Raw genomic sequence first — 14,144 nt, 5'->3', positions numbered from 1 at the left:
AGTCATACACATATATGAACACACTGCTCATTAACAGGCATCCGTGCAGCTCTTTGCAGAAACATTCAGACCCCTTGTGTTTTGGCACTTTTTGTCATGCAGTTGCATATACTTAATTTTATAATACTTGTATTTATTATTTTTAACCTCTCTATTTTTAGTCAAACCCCTCTATTTTATCAAAGAGAAAACACAGCTGTAGAAACTCATGTTAAAGTGTAAAATTGATGCATGACTGAAAGACTAAAGCCCCATTAGCAGCTTCTTGATGTAACCGTTTTTAACTAACAGCCCTTATACCCCTTATATTAAAGGCCTGAAACTGTTGCTGTGTCTCACATGTTGTTGTAATTATACTTCTGTACTTACAATTTTGAGTACGTAAGTGCGTACACACTGAGAAGTATGGATAAATGCAGTGCGCTACGTACCTTGATGGTGCACTCAAAATGGTCAAAAAGTTGAGTGTGGAACTATGAACACTTCTCACCCTCAATGGTCACCATATTGGTTGCTTAGCAGAAGGGAAGGGAACAGTTTTCACAGTGGAACTGGCGGCCGAGGAGGTTGCTGCATTATACAAATGTAAATTATACATGTGTTTTTTGCACTAAGCACCACTATACTGTTGTCACACATGCCATCAGTAGGGTTATTGGGTTAATTTAGCAGTCTATAATGATTTAGTACCATGAATGATAACGTGAATGCTAACGCCAGCTTGCTAACACTAGCATCTTAACTCTAGCTTGCTAACTAGCTAATTGTCATTTCCCGTAAATGTGCAACGGCAACATTTTATTTGAGACACCATTAACCTGTCGAAATTTGACCTGATTGGGCCTAGTTGGTTCTAGAAGAAAACTTGTGGAGTGTTTGGAATATAGTTGGTAGGTCGGTAGGAAGAGGGAAAGATTCAGAGGAACTCCAAAATCATTTCAAGTCTTCCTCTGGAGATCCAAAGTAAATGTAGGTGTTGAAATATATTGTTCAATAGAAGAACTGACTGACCAGTACACACCACCAGCTCTTCCGTTTAATGCCACATGAGTCAAATTTGAATCAACTGCAAAGGTCTAAACATACAGCCTTGTTCTCTATGTGTGCCTGTTGATGGTGTGTTGTGTTCACATGTATATAACACTGTTCACAAGTGAACATTGCAAAACGTATTTTAATTGAATTGTTTTTTTGTTCTATTTCAGTCAGAGTAGCAGTAACTGTGTTTTCTATGGTAAAGCCTTTGTTTCAAAGAGACTGAAGATGATTAATGCCTCCAAAACAATCCTCCAAACAAAAAAAAAAACACTGGAATTTTAGAAACCCCACAAGAAAGGGCTGTGGATGCACATTAAACACCAGAGAACACAAGAATGGAAACTTTGATGTGCATCGCTGTGTCTGTTGCATGCAGAGGATGCCACATCTAGGTCAGCCCACTGTGTTAGATAGAAGAATGTGTTTTCAAAAAAGACAAACCAGGGTGAAATATCGCCGATGTCAAAGTGTTTTGTGGTGATCGTCAAGTTTTCCATCCTGTTTATCCTGTAACTGTCATTATTGTTGATGATACGAAGTAGAAATGAGAAGATATATTACAAGTCTCCCAAAACATTCATCTGTCAGCTCGTTGTGTGTGGTTTGTAATGAATGAAACACAGACAGTTCCTGTAGAGGCTGGCAGCAGGAGGGTACCACTGATTCACTGATGGATGTAGGATGTACAGTTTGTGTCTTTGTTGATTGTATGTGTAGATGGACTCATATCTGTTTATGTCTACTGTAGGAAGCCTGCTGGACTTCTTGAAGGATGGAGAAGGTCGGGGGCTGAAGCTGCCTAACCTGGTGGACATGGCTGCACAGGTATACCTAGATCAAAGCAGGTGCTCTCCAGCCAGCATGTCCATGTGGGCCCAATAAGGGTTACATTTGAGCTGCAAATATGGGCCCCAAGTAGGTTTGTCTGCAGTTCCCATGGTGGCCCCACCTGCCCACATGGGCTTCACATGTGGGGTCCATGTTACTGAAACCATATTTTCCCAGTTCAAGCCCTACCTACTCAGCACCCACGTAGCCCACATTTAACCCATGTGGGGCCCACATGGACATGCTGGCTGGGTATTTACTTCATGTTTTATTTGTACACCTGAGTTTTCATTTACTTTTCAGATACTTTTGTATCTTTTGTATTTAATACTTAAAACCTTGCTGATACAGTCAATTCTCAGAGAACACATCTTTTGATAAACCAGTTTATATTAGACAAAAATCTTTATTTCTATATAATATTTCTATATTATAAAATAACCGTTTCTGATCTGTCATACTCATTTTCATTTCCAAAATATTTAAATGTCATCCTTTCTATAGATTTTATATTTGCTGTTAAGCTTCAATTCATGAAACTCAACACATTCTGCTCCAAAGTTTCACATTAAAATCCCTCCAGTGGCTCAGTGAGCGTAATCGTTTCCCTTTTCTGACAGGCCTTTCATTTGAGAAACGAAAGAAAAATTTAATGCAGCTGCTAGCTCACTGGCAGACATAGATTTTTTTTAAAGTGAAAGCTAAACACTCCTAACTCTGACACAATCATTTATTTCAACATTTAAAGAGTAATGTTCCAACAAACTTCTTTCTTCAGCATAAAATCCACCAATCATCTGACTGATGTTTATATTAACTAGGACAGATGTTTTAAATTAGGACAATCAACCTGAAGGACACAGAAATAGAGTCTCCAGAGAGGACAATCCAGATGAAGCTTTTAATGTGAATAATATTCAAGGATTCAAAGAAAGGACACCTGCTTTATTGTCAGTGCAATGAAATTCTGAGTTTGTTATGTATCCACCTGCTGCCATCAATGACTATTTAAAATATACAGTAGAAACCACATTTGATAATGTATTTAAAACATATTTGTAGCACACACATTAATATCCACCCACCACTCACATACATCCATACACACTGACGTAGACTAGGTGATAACAGTTGATAGCAGCATAAAAAAGGACAAACAACATGTACAAAATGTTCAGTGTGTGCAAAGCTGCATTAAGTCCTTTGTTTGGTTATGTGGGGAGGGTGGGAGGGTGGGAGGGATGGTGGCTTGGAGGTGTTTATTAGCCTTATGGCCTCAGGCTAAAAACTGTCCTTGAGCTTTGAGGTCCTGCATTTCAAACAGCAGGAGTGTGAAGGGGTGGTGCAGGTGGTGGGTGGGGTCTTTGAGTGGGGTCTCTGTGCTGTCAGATATGCTGCAGAGATGGGAGGGCTGCTCCATTGATGTCTTGGGCTGACTCCATCACTCTCTGCCGTACCGTATCGATATACCTGATCACATCATGCAGAAAGTGATACGTTTTTCTGACGGTAGCTGAACAGAAATTGCAAAAAAGTTGAAAGTAGAAGAAAAGATTGTGGAGAAAAAAGTGTAAGATTGAAAAGTGTCTCTGTTACAAAGAGAAACATCACTCAGTTTTTAGTTAAATTAGCATTGTGTTCTAGTACATCATGTTGTCCATTAATTGAGAACCAGCTTTTAATTTAAAGTTTACACTACATGAGCTCAGATGGAAGAAAATCACACATCACTGTCAGGGTACAAGGCTGAGATACCAATTATGATGATAATAATAATAATTATAATAATAATAACTTTCAAAACAAAGTGTTTTCAATAAAATAAAACTGCCTACTTCTGACATGGATGGAAAACAAGCAGAAAATAACAGTAAAACCAACAAAACAAAGGCAGGAAATAGAGAGAAAATATAGAATTTAAATAATAGAATTTAAAAACATTTAAAAAGGAGGGTATAGATGGGATGGGGATGAGGGATATATTCAGTAAAAACTATTAAAAGTGGGTCTTAAGAAGTGATTTAAAAGATGAAACTGATCCTGCTTGCTTGAGATAGTCATGCAGTAAGATCTACAACTTAAGTGCCTGAACTGAAAAGGCTTGAGGCTCATAGGGCACCAGTACATCCATCATATAGCTTGGGGCCTGACCCTGTAAAGGACCTTACAGGGTAGGGTTACGGTTTTAAAATCAATTTTCAAACTCACAGACAACCGATGGAGGGAATGGAGGAGTAGTGAAACATGATCTCTTTTTCTAGAATTCGTCAAGAGCTGAGCAGCAGCATTTTGACAGTGAATCTTCTTCTGTTCTCAGCCCTGATCACAGAGATGATGATCGTTTCTGTCGCTGTGCTGTTTTGCAGGTAGCAGCAGGCATGGCCTACATCGAGAGGATGAACTACATCCACAGAGACCTGCGCTCAGCCAACATCCTGGTCGGAGACAACCTGGTGTGTAAGATCGCCGACTTCGGCCTGGCCAGGCTCATCGAAGACAACGAATACACAGCTCGGCAAGGTGGGGCCTCACTCTCTTCTCCATACATGTACTTAATGCTCCCACTCACACACACACACACACACACACAGAGTCATCATGTATGGCTGCATTAGATCATAGAGGGAATTTTCCCAGCAGGCCACGTCATTTGCAACACGCCCTCACATCAAAATGTTGAGCAAGTAGTTAGCAGTGAAGCCATAATCAGAGTCAGCTCCAAGTGTTTGCTCAGTGCAGCGACACTCCCCGACCGGCCCCACAGAGGAGCAGGGAGAGAAAACAGAAAGATTTGATATGACATTTAAAGCACAGGAGGGACCGAGACTCAAACTCTGACCACTGAAGCTCGTCACAGTGTTTTGGAACATTTGTCGGTCAGCTGATCGAAGAAAAGTTCATTTTTGACTATGAAAATGGGAGTTTGACAAAGAATTCTCAACTCGAGGTCCACTTACTTGATTACTTCTGGGGCTTTCAGCTACATCACATGGCCTTCATCATCAGATTGGGTTGGTCCAGTTGTCCGCATGTGACAAGCTACTTAAGTGTCTTAGGTCACAATATATGACAGTTGGATTATATGAGTGGAAAGGTGAAGGCCATGATATGTGGTTGAGAGCTCTGGAGGAAATCGAGTAAGTGGATCTTGAGTTGAAAGTTTAACCTGTTTCAAACTGGTTCATATAAAGTCCAGCTCCACTAACCAGTGTGTGTCTACACCCTGTTTTCTGTAAGTGTGTCAGTCATCTCCCTGTTGGTTCGTTGGAGCTCATGACGGCTGTTCCTGTTAATACAGTTTATGATTGCTCAGCAGTGCCGTCATCATTCTTTATTCTCCCTGTGACATATTAAATAGTTGTGCAGCACATGTTTTTCTAGCTCTGCCCGTTGTTTCACTTTGCTTTTAAAAGTCATATCAAAGCGCTGACTATCAGGCCTCTTTTAAGCTGCCAGATGTTGTAAATTAGCATTCAGCCTAACATAACCCCGCTTTGTAAAAGGGTTTGTACGTGTGATTAACCTCCTGAACCCTGATTTTCCCCCTTCAATTTTCCACTAAGTAGGCCTAAAATACTCTGTGAAAGAGCTTGTCTGCACTTCTTTGGGTTTTTGGAGTGAATAGATGTTGAGCAGAATGAAAATGAGCTATTACTAATGCAAAACACACTTCTATCCCAGCACATAAAAGCACATTAAAAGTTGACATAAAGTTAGGGGACAGATTTAAAAATTGAAGCTGCAGTTAATAAATCTTGACTTTTAGTTTCTAGTATGAGTAAAGCACCAACAATGCTAAATCCTACATTTCCCGTAATGCCATTAAACAACATTTCTCCTTCAAACTCCACACTCCCAGCTACTAACAAGCATCCAAGTATCCCAAACTAAGATAACCTTGATGACATCATCAGGGTTACTTTCTCAGACATTATAAAACTCTTGTTGGAGACTCTGCTTAGAAATGGAAAGCATGCAGTGAAAGAAACATTCCCTCAATGAGAAATCAACAAAGCTAGTAACAAATCACACAACACTCCTTTAACAATGACAGCACACTTCCCAGAATAGACACAGATGCACTGATTGAGATAGATAAACACACCAAGTGCTTAAAGTGTTGAAATATCAGCAATTAGACAGATCCACCCCTGCAGAATAAAACACATAACTGTCTGCTCGATGATGAACATAACTGAGCCAAGAAATGAGTCTATAAACATTTCACACTGCAGGAGTTTAATGGATTTATACTGACATGACTGGGTTGGTACAGTTTATTTGTTTTATTTCAAATCAAGCAGTATGTAACATTTAATAAATCATTTATACACACTGTAAGATAGCTGTATGCAGATATAAAAACATTTTGTATTTAATATACAGTATTTGTCAAAAATTCTACCTTCATATATGAAGATATATTTTATAATACTGTTTATAATCCAGCATCCACTCATGACATACAGGTGGAATTATAGGGTAATTAATACTGTAATAAATACTTAAGTGTGCTTATAACTATATTATAGTAAGTATTTATTAACTGTTCATATACTGTTAGTAAATGCTACATTGGAGCATTTCTTTCTTTAAAGATCCCCTCCAGATGTTTTAAGATGTGTAACGCTGCTCTGCTTTGAATAATCATTTGTGTTGAAATTGTTAGAAATTCTTAAAATGACATACATGTGTGTTAACATTAATAATAATAATGATAAGTTTATTTGCACCTTTCATACAAGAAATGCAGCTCAAAATGCTTTATAACAAAATAAATGACATATGAGTGCTTCACATTAAAAGGAGCATAGAGCAATGTTAAAAAAGAAAGAAATGGAAACATTACTGTAATATAAGATAGAAAATAAAAATAAAAATCATTTTAAAGTAGTCTAAATAGTACATAGTAAAAGCAGCTAAAACATTGCATGGATGGATGGATGGATGGATGGATGGATGGATGGATGGATAGATGGATAGATAGATAGATAGATAGATAGATAGATAGATAGATAGATAGATAGATAGATAGATAGACAGATCACCAGTTAATCATCATCTCATCCCACTACAGGCGCAAAGTTCCCCATCAAGTGGACCGCTCCGGAGGCCGCGCTGTACGGGAAGTTCACTATCAAGTCTGATGTGTGGTCGTTTGGCATCCTGCTCACGGAGCTGGTCACCAAGGGTCGGGTGCCTTACCCAGGTGAGGAGGGACGAAGGGTTAAACCAGGCTTTCACTTCGAGGACATGCTCGGGACGCGTCGATAAAGTGGCTCGATAAGCAGAGAGAGTTGTTACCAAAGCACACATAGCTTTGTCTATGACAACTGGCGGCCCCTCCTGCTGTTTATGGGAGTAAAAGCTTCTTTAATGCTTGGGTAACCTTCGATTCCCTGCCAGAATGTGAGATAACCCTTAATTACTGCAGCTCGCCTGTGGGACAACTTGGAAACAAAAAGAGAAATAAGAGAAGAGGGGGAGGCTAAACAGAGCTCCGTGCAAAGGGAGGCGGGGAACACATGTTTGTCCAGATGGGTGTAGTGGGCCGCTCGTGCCTGAGGGAGAAGGTGAGGAGGGTTAGAACGTAATGAGCTAGGGGAGCAGCATCATGCTAACAGATGTGTAAGCAGCTTTCTAAAGCCACCACTGGGTTTGTGTTTTTTGACAAAGCAGATAGAGAAGCCTCTTTTAAAACCTCAGCTACTCAATTAAATAGCTTTAGCAGATTTACATGGATAGCGGCAGGATTTTAAAGCCCCGTTGTCTGTTTGCGTTGTAGGTCACTACGGCAAAAATCAAAGCGTTGGAGCTGTCGTATTGATCTGTGTAAGAGACCCCCACCCCCCGCCTCCGGCACTTTTACCCACCCCTCTATTTGTCTTTGATTTTCCAGGCATGAACAACCGTGAGGTGCTGGAGCAGGTGGAGCGAGGCTACAGGATGCCGTGCCCCCAGGACTGCCCCATCTCCCTCCATGAGCTCATGCTGCAGTGCTGGAAGAAAGACGCAGAGGAGCGGCCCACATTTGAGTACCTGCAGGCCTTCTTGGAGGACTACTTCACAGCCACCGAGCCTCAGTACCAGCCTGGGGACAACCTCTAAACCCCCCCCCCCCCTTTCCTCCTTCCAGACCCTCCCCTCTCTGTGAGGGTGGGGGTCGGCTTGGCTGGTACGGGACTGGCCGAAACAGTGCTGTCGAAAAAGAAATTTAAATAAAAAAACAAACTCTGGAGAGTTCCCAGCCAGGTTTTTATTTTAAGGATGTGTACAGCTTCCTCGGCTCAACCTGAGCATCTCAATTCCACCAACCAACCAACCAACCAACCAACCAACCAACCCCCTCCTAAAAAAAAACACGACCCTCAGTCTCCAGCACGCCCCCTGGTGTCTGAACTCTGCAAATGCAACTATTGGGGAAGTTTCTACGGAGGGAGGAGGACTGGTGGGAGTCAATGCAATGAAATGCCTGTATTCAATGTAAATAAGAAAGGCTTGTTTTAGTTTATTTGTTTGCTTCTGTTCAGATTTTATTTTCTCCTGCACAAAAATAATAATAATAATAATGACGACAACGACAGAGGCGAAAGGAAGAGAACCATTTCACAGACGAGCACCTGACGTGTAAGTTTGATTTTTCTAGAAATCCGATTGGAAGCCTCAGTATTTTTTTTTTCTCCATTTTCCATCTTGTATAAAAAAAAATCACCCTCAACCTGATTGCTTTATTCTTGACTCCTCAGTTGATAGTATATTGCAGAGGCTTCTTCAGACGTGCATGACACAGTCCTCCATCATCAGCCTCCTGTTCTTTTCTCTCAGAGCGCTAGCTGTTAGCCCGCGACATTCTTTTACAAACGATATATACGTCACATTTTGTAAATTACAGTCGAGCGCGAACGGATTTTGAACATATCCCTCCTCGCTTTAAAGATTTTCAGAAAAATGTGGGTGGAAATGTTTCTGTCTTTCTACCGAGAGTGTTTTGTTTTTGTTTAGTTTTGCCGGAACAAAGACGGGAGGAGTTTAATTTAAGAAGAGAGTATGTATGTTTTTATCTGAGCTGTTCCTTCCCAGGCTCCTCAGCGTCATCATCTTGTTTTCGGGGGAAGTTCAGCATCCACGGTGACATTTTCCTCCTCTCCTGCACATCCTGCGCCTAAGCCTGCAGGCCGCCCACCTGCAAGCTCAACCCAGACCAACCTCACCTCTAGACTTATCTCTTATTTTATGTTTTACTGACAAACTCGTATTCTATCAGTATTTGTTTTTATTTAACCCTGTCAAAGTGCTCCTTTAAAAGTCAGCCATACTGTATGTTCAGAGTCCAATTCATGTCCCAGTCCACTCCATGCAGAAGAGAAAGTGATGATGATGTGAAACCTGTCTGCATGAGCTGAACTGAATGTGAATTGAAGCGGGCCCTGCAGTGGGGGGGATGAGGGGGGGCACACTGACCCCCTCTGAGATCTGGTCTTAACTTAAATGGTTTCATGGCTCATGGAAACCCTGCATTTTTTTTTCAGTTGTACAGCTAAATGGTTTTTAAGTGTCGCTAACTTCCCTCCTTTATATCTTTCATTTCCATTTTTTAACATAACTTGTTTTGTTAATTCAGTGATTTGGCGTTTGAATTTCAGAAAAGAACAATAAACATTTTACACTCTTTCCAAGACACTTCTTTTCTACATGCTGTGTTGTGTTTGTGTGTTTGAAGACATGTTGGTGCTTGGGTGTGTGCATTTGTGTGTGTGTGTTTCTTTAAGACTCCTTACAAGACACAGAGAAGAAAAAGATTAGACTAACTTTAAAGTTTGTAAATTCATGAGGCTGCAAATCAATAGCTTTCATTTCATTTACGTTTGTGCTTCACTCAGCTATAATTAGTTGAATATTAGCATATTTTATTAATTATTTCCTCCATTCATGGCCTAATACAATTTTTCTACACATTCACATCTGTGCAATGCATAGTTAGAGTTACATAATAGTTTAAATGGAGTTGTAAATGTTTTCTATCCACAGAGAAACCTCCAACAAAAATAATTATCTGTATAACTGCATGAATTTCTGCTCATAATAAATACTTTTTAAGGAAATAAATTTATACCAAATAGTTTGGAAATATCTCCCATCAAACATACCTACAATCTGTCCTTTTTGCATCCAGAGCTACAAAAGAGGACTATTTGTATGAACTTGCTCACAGCCAATCAACACAAGTGTTCTTTAATGTAATGCAACATGTGATTGGCCCACTGCCACAGCAGCTACAACCCGTCTGTGGTGGCATAATGCTTTTTAAACTCTATATTAAGACACTTTCTAGACATGTGGACTTGTCATAGCACTGAAAGCACAGGTATTATTAATAATATGAACCCTGGAACTGGATCACTAGTTATTATTGCTATCACATCACACATGCCTCTTTGCCAACAAGCCAGGCAGGTAACCAGCATGTCCTGCAGTCCTGTGTGTTAAACAGTCAGGAGGTGTGAAGTGTGTGCTATAGGTGTGCCTGTGGAGAAACGGAGAACAGGTGCCAAGTAGACATAGTCGTGCAGACAGTGGTATTAATAAAACCTGGATCAGTGCACAAAAGCAGGAGCAGGCCCATTTTTTTATTTTTGTACTTGTTTGTTCACTACAGCCTCTATCTATGTCTTCTCAGTTAAGAATAAACATTTCTCTAAATACTGCAGATCTTGACTCCTCTGACATCCTTCTCAGGCTCCCACACAACCACAACCACAACCAGCTGCAACCATTCACCAACCATTCAAAGACTCTGTTTACAATCCAAATATCACATATAAGAAACAATAACCAGCAAATATAAAATATAAAAGCAAAATATGCACATAAAAATTCAAGTTTAATTAAAATCCATTCACACTGTCAGCTATAAGAGATTAAAAATGATTAAAAGGGAATAGCTTGTCTAATTTTACTATCCTCCACGTGTGTGTTGCATAATATTTAAAAGCCAATTTCCCAATCTCAGTGCTAACATGTTGGAGGACCAACAGTCTTGGGAGGTAGTGCAGTGTGAAATTGAACAAAAATTCATAAGACATGTCAGGTAACCAGGAAGTTTGCCAAGGAGAGTTTGTATAGAAATACTGTAAAATGCAGAGCTGTTCTCCTCTCCCTGCCAACTACTGACACCCAATTTTTTTCAGTTTCCAGTTTTATTTTTCCCCAGACAGACAAACAAAGCCAAAACATTGCAGCTTAGATACAGAGAGAATGCTAGAGATGCATAAACAACTGTTCACAAAAATGGATCCCCTGGTAATCACACAGTCTTCTAGGCCTTTTCATTTTGCCATGTTTCTACTGTTCTGAATGTCAGAGAGCAGTGATCCAGCTGGTTAACCCATGGAAGTGTAGCAGTTGAGCAGTGCCACTACAAACTAACAGAGAAACCAGCACCAGTAGTGGACATACTGTTTGAATCTCACAGAGTCATAACTACTGCCTCACTGCTCTCTCTGGATTAAAACCTTTACGCTTGTCTCAGGCCCAATCACTGATGTCACAGTCAGTGTTTTGTGTTCAACATCTGTTGGGAAACAGTGACATCACAAATTGGCTTGGAACTAGAAATTCGAAGATCTTCTCTGCAGACATTTTCACCCATTTATACCTTGTGCTAACATCTGTATCTGGAGATCCAGAGTTGTGAAGGTTACAATAGGGTACAGAACACTAGTTACTCTATTTAAAATGTAATAAGTAATGTAACTATTTCAATGACTTCATCAAAGTAATGTAACTTATTACATTTGATGACTTTTCTAATGTTCTAACCAATGTTTTCAGCTGTTAGGGTAAATGTTCCCATTAAGCACCAAAATCTAAGTTGAGGTGTTTTTCATGGATACTGACATGATTTATAAGAGAGATCATTTCTTATAAAGCAACATTTATCTCTCATTGTAAAATCTATTCATTAGTTCATGTAGATTTTAGAATATAAAATAAAGATATTTGATGAAAAAAGTCAAAAGTCTGTCATGAGCTTAATTGGTACTATGACACCATTTAAGCCCATGTGTGCTCCAAATAAGCCCACATTATGATTTATTCACTAAGTATAAAAAATATAAAAATAATTAAAAGCAGCAACATATGTATTCAGTAACATGTTAAATATTAAAAAATGAGGAAAAAACCCTCCTGAGTAAAATATTAAAGGTGTGGCTTCAGATGTAACCTCCTTTATAATCATCAACATCCTCATCAGTAACTGTCATTTAATGACACATTTCTTCACAGTAACTGGAACAGATTACACTTACATTTATTTTGGAATTAAATTGTTATGTAATGTTGTTATGTGTGACTAGTTGCTCCACAACACTGCTTAATACTGCATGGACATGAGAAACTCATTCATAACATGTTTACGTATTATGCTTCAGTCAGACCACATCTGTGGAGTGGCTCACATTGTGATGGGTCTATTGCAGCTGTGTTACCAGTCTGTACAGATTCACCACATTCTTAAGAAACAGCTAGCTTAAGCAAGTCTTGGCAAAAGCTATGAGTTCCTTAGTAGCAATACATCTTCCCTTGTAAAAGAAAGGATGATGCTCCCTTTGACTGAAGATGCATCTTGTTTATTTGTAAGTCTGCTGGCACCACTTAGCTTATTTGCATATTGAGATCTGATCACAGAACGAAGTTACAAGAGTGCTTATTGATACCAGGCTCGTGGATCAGATGTCATTATGCAATTGCAATCCAGATACAGATCAGGTGTAAGTGGGGCCTTTCCCTTGACATAGTAGGAAAAGCACTTATAAGTTATTTTATTTTTAAAGCACATTGAATTGCCATTGTGTATGAAATGCGCTATATAAATAAAACTGCCTTGCCTTGCCTTGCCTATCTATTCAAATGTGACAGTGGTCCAGGTCCCTGAAACTGAAAAAGCTAAATGGAATTCAGTCATTCTCGTTTTTTTATACATCTGTGCTTTTCCTCCTGTGACATAATGGTCATATGTGAAATGATATGAAATGTCTTTTAAGCCAACATGCACATCATCAGGGCACAGACGCTGGAACAATGAAGACTGCAGTCAGTAATAATGGTTTGTGTTCCACCTATGTTTGACAAGTCAAAATGTACACAGTGTGAAGGTCTATTGCTGCTATATTAGCAGTAAACAGCCCTACTGTTTGTCCACTACTGTTTGATTTCAGGATCGATACTGGTGTAAAGTGCCCGCTAATAGCTGGTAAACATGATTTACCTCAGGTCAAAGTTTTCCTGGACCTCTGCAGTAGAAGAACCACTCCCAGTTTGTTTCTCTTAACCTAAAAATGCATCTGTTCACACTTCATGTCCCTCTCTCCCCTGTGACACTCCCTCCATCTTTATCTCCCTCCAGTTGCTCAGACACACTGCTGTTGATGTTCTCCCCAGCTCATTTTTCAATTCTGAGCACTTTTTCTGGACAGGGATATTTCCCAAGGCGCTGTTAGCTGAACCCAGATATATTGAAGGTTGCTTGTTGAATTCTGAGCAAATCTGCTGTTTATCTGGATAAAGCACATGAAGCTACGAGAAATGTTTTTTCACTGTTTTAATAATTTTGAGGTCTTCACAACCAAAACAGTCACAATACTGGACTCAAATTCGCCCCAAAAAAAGACCTTAAATGGTTGTCTCTATTATAAGATTTAAAAATGGGTGAAAAAAGGCTAATACCAGCATACTTTAACCTTAAAGATGGCACCAGGACAAAAGCTAATTGATGATTATCATTTTATGTTCATCCTGAGAGGAACGTGTGCACCACATTTGATGGCAATCCATCTTACTGAGATTTATTGAGGCTGCTCACTTTTGGTACTTTTAAAAATGAATTTCTTCATCTTCATCCAGTTCCCCAACAGAGAGCATGATAGCCTGTCATCGTCCTGAGCCTTTAATACTTGAAAAAACAAAAACAAAATGAAAAAAGACATTTGGTATCTGACCTTGAAATCTAAAATGAAATCAAAAGACTTTTGTCCACAAATGAACACATGGATTCTTACAGGGCTTGATGTGTCATTCTACAGCACAACGACTGCTTCTACTTCTGTTACATAGAAATGTCAGTTTTCTCATTCTAGGGAAATCTCTTTTATTTCTGTACTGTCCTGCTTTTAATTGGATCTATCCAGTGGAAAGAGAAGCCTGTGTCCTTTGGAAATAATTTATTCTGAGAGCAATAAGGTGATGGCTGCCTTGCTAGAGGCACTTTTCCTAAGTAA

The 14,144-nt window shown here is 39.5% G+C and overlaps 1 protein-coding gene across 3 annotated transcripts in view; it reads left to right on the top strand.

Moving 5' to 3' along the window:
* fynb (FYN proto-oncogene, Src family tyrosine kinase b) overlaps positions 1–9,537 on the top strand; it is a 75,128-nt gene extending 65,591 nt beyond the window's left edge. For all 3 annotated transcript variants that reach the window (XM_053336505.1, XM_053336504.1, XM_053336507.1), the window contains 4 exons: positions 1,787–1,863; positions 4,233–4,386; positions 6,944–7,075; positions 7,766–9,537. In XM_053336505.1, coding sequence (XP_053192480.1) covers positions 1,787–1,863; positions 4,233–4,386; positions 6,944–7,075; positions 7,766–7,974 — 572 coding nt within the window. In that variant the 3' untranslated portion in view covers positions 7,975–9,537. The remainder of the gene's footprint in view (positions 1–1,786; positions 1,864–4,232; positions 4,387–6,943; positions 7,076–7,765) is intronic.
* Positions 9,538–14,144: the final 4,607 nt, after the last annotated feature.

Source organism: Scomber japonicus, chromosome 17 (assembly GCF_027409825.1).
Source record: "Scomber japonicus isolate fScoJap1 chromosome 17, fScoJap1.pri, whole genome shotgun sequence".
Taxonomy (NCBI): domain Eukaryota; kingdom Metazoa; phylum Chordata; class Actinopteri; order Scombriformes; family Scombridae; genus Scomber; species Scomber japonicus.
Note: the sequence above shows the minus strand (reverse complement) of the source record. Positions and strands in the feature narration are given on the sequence as shown.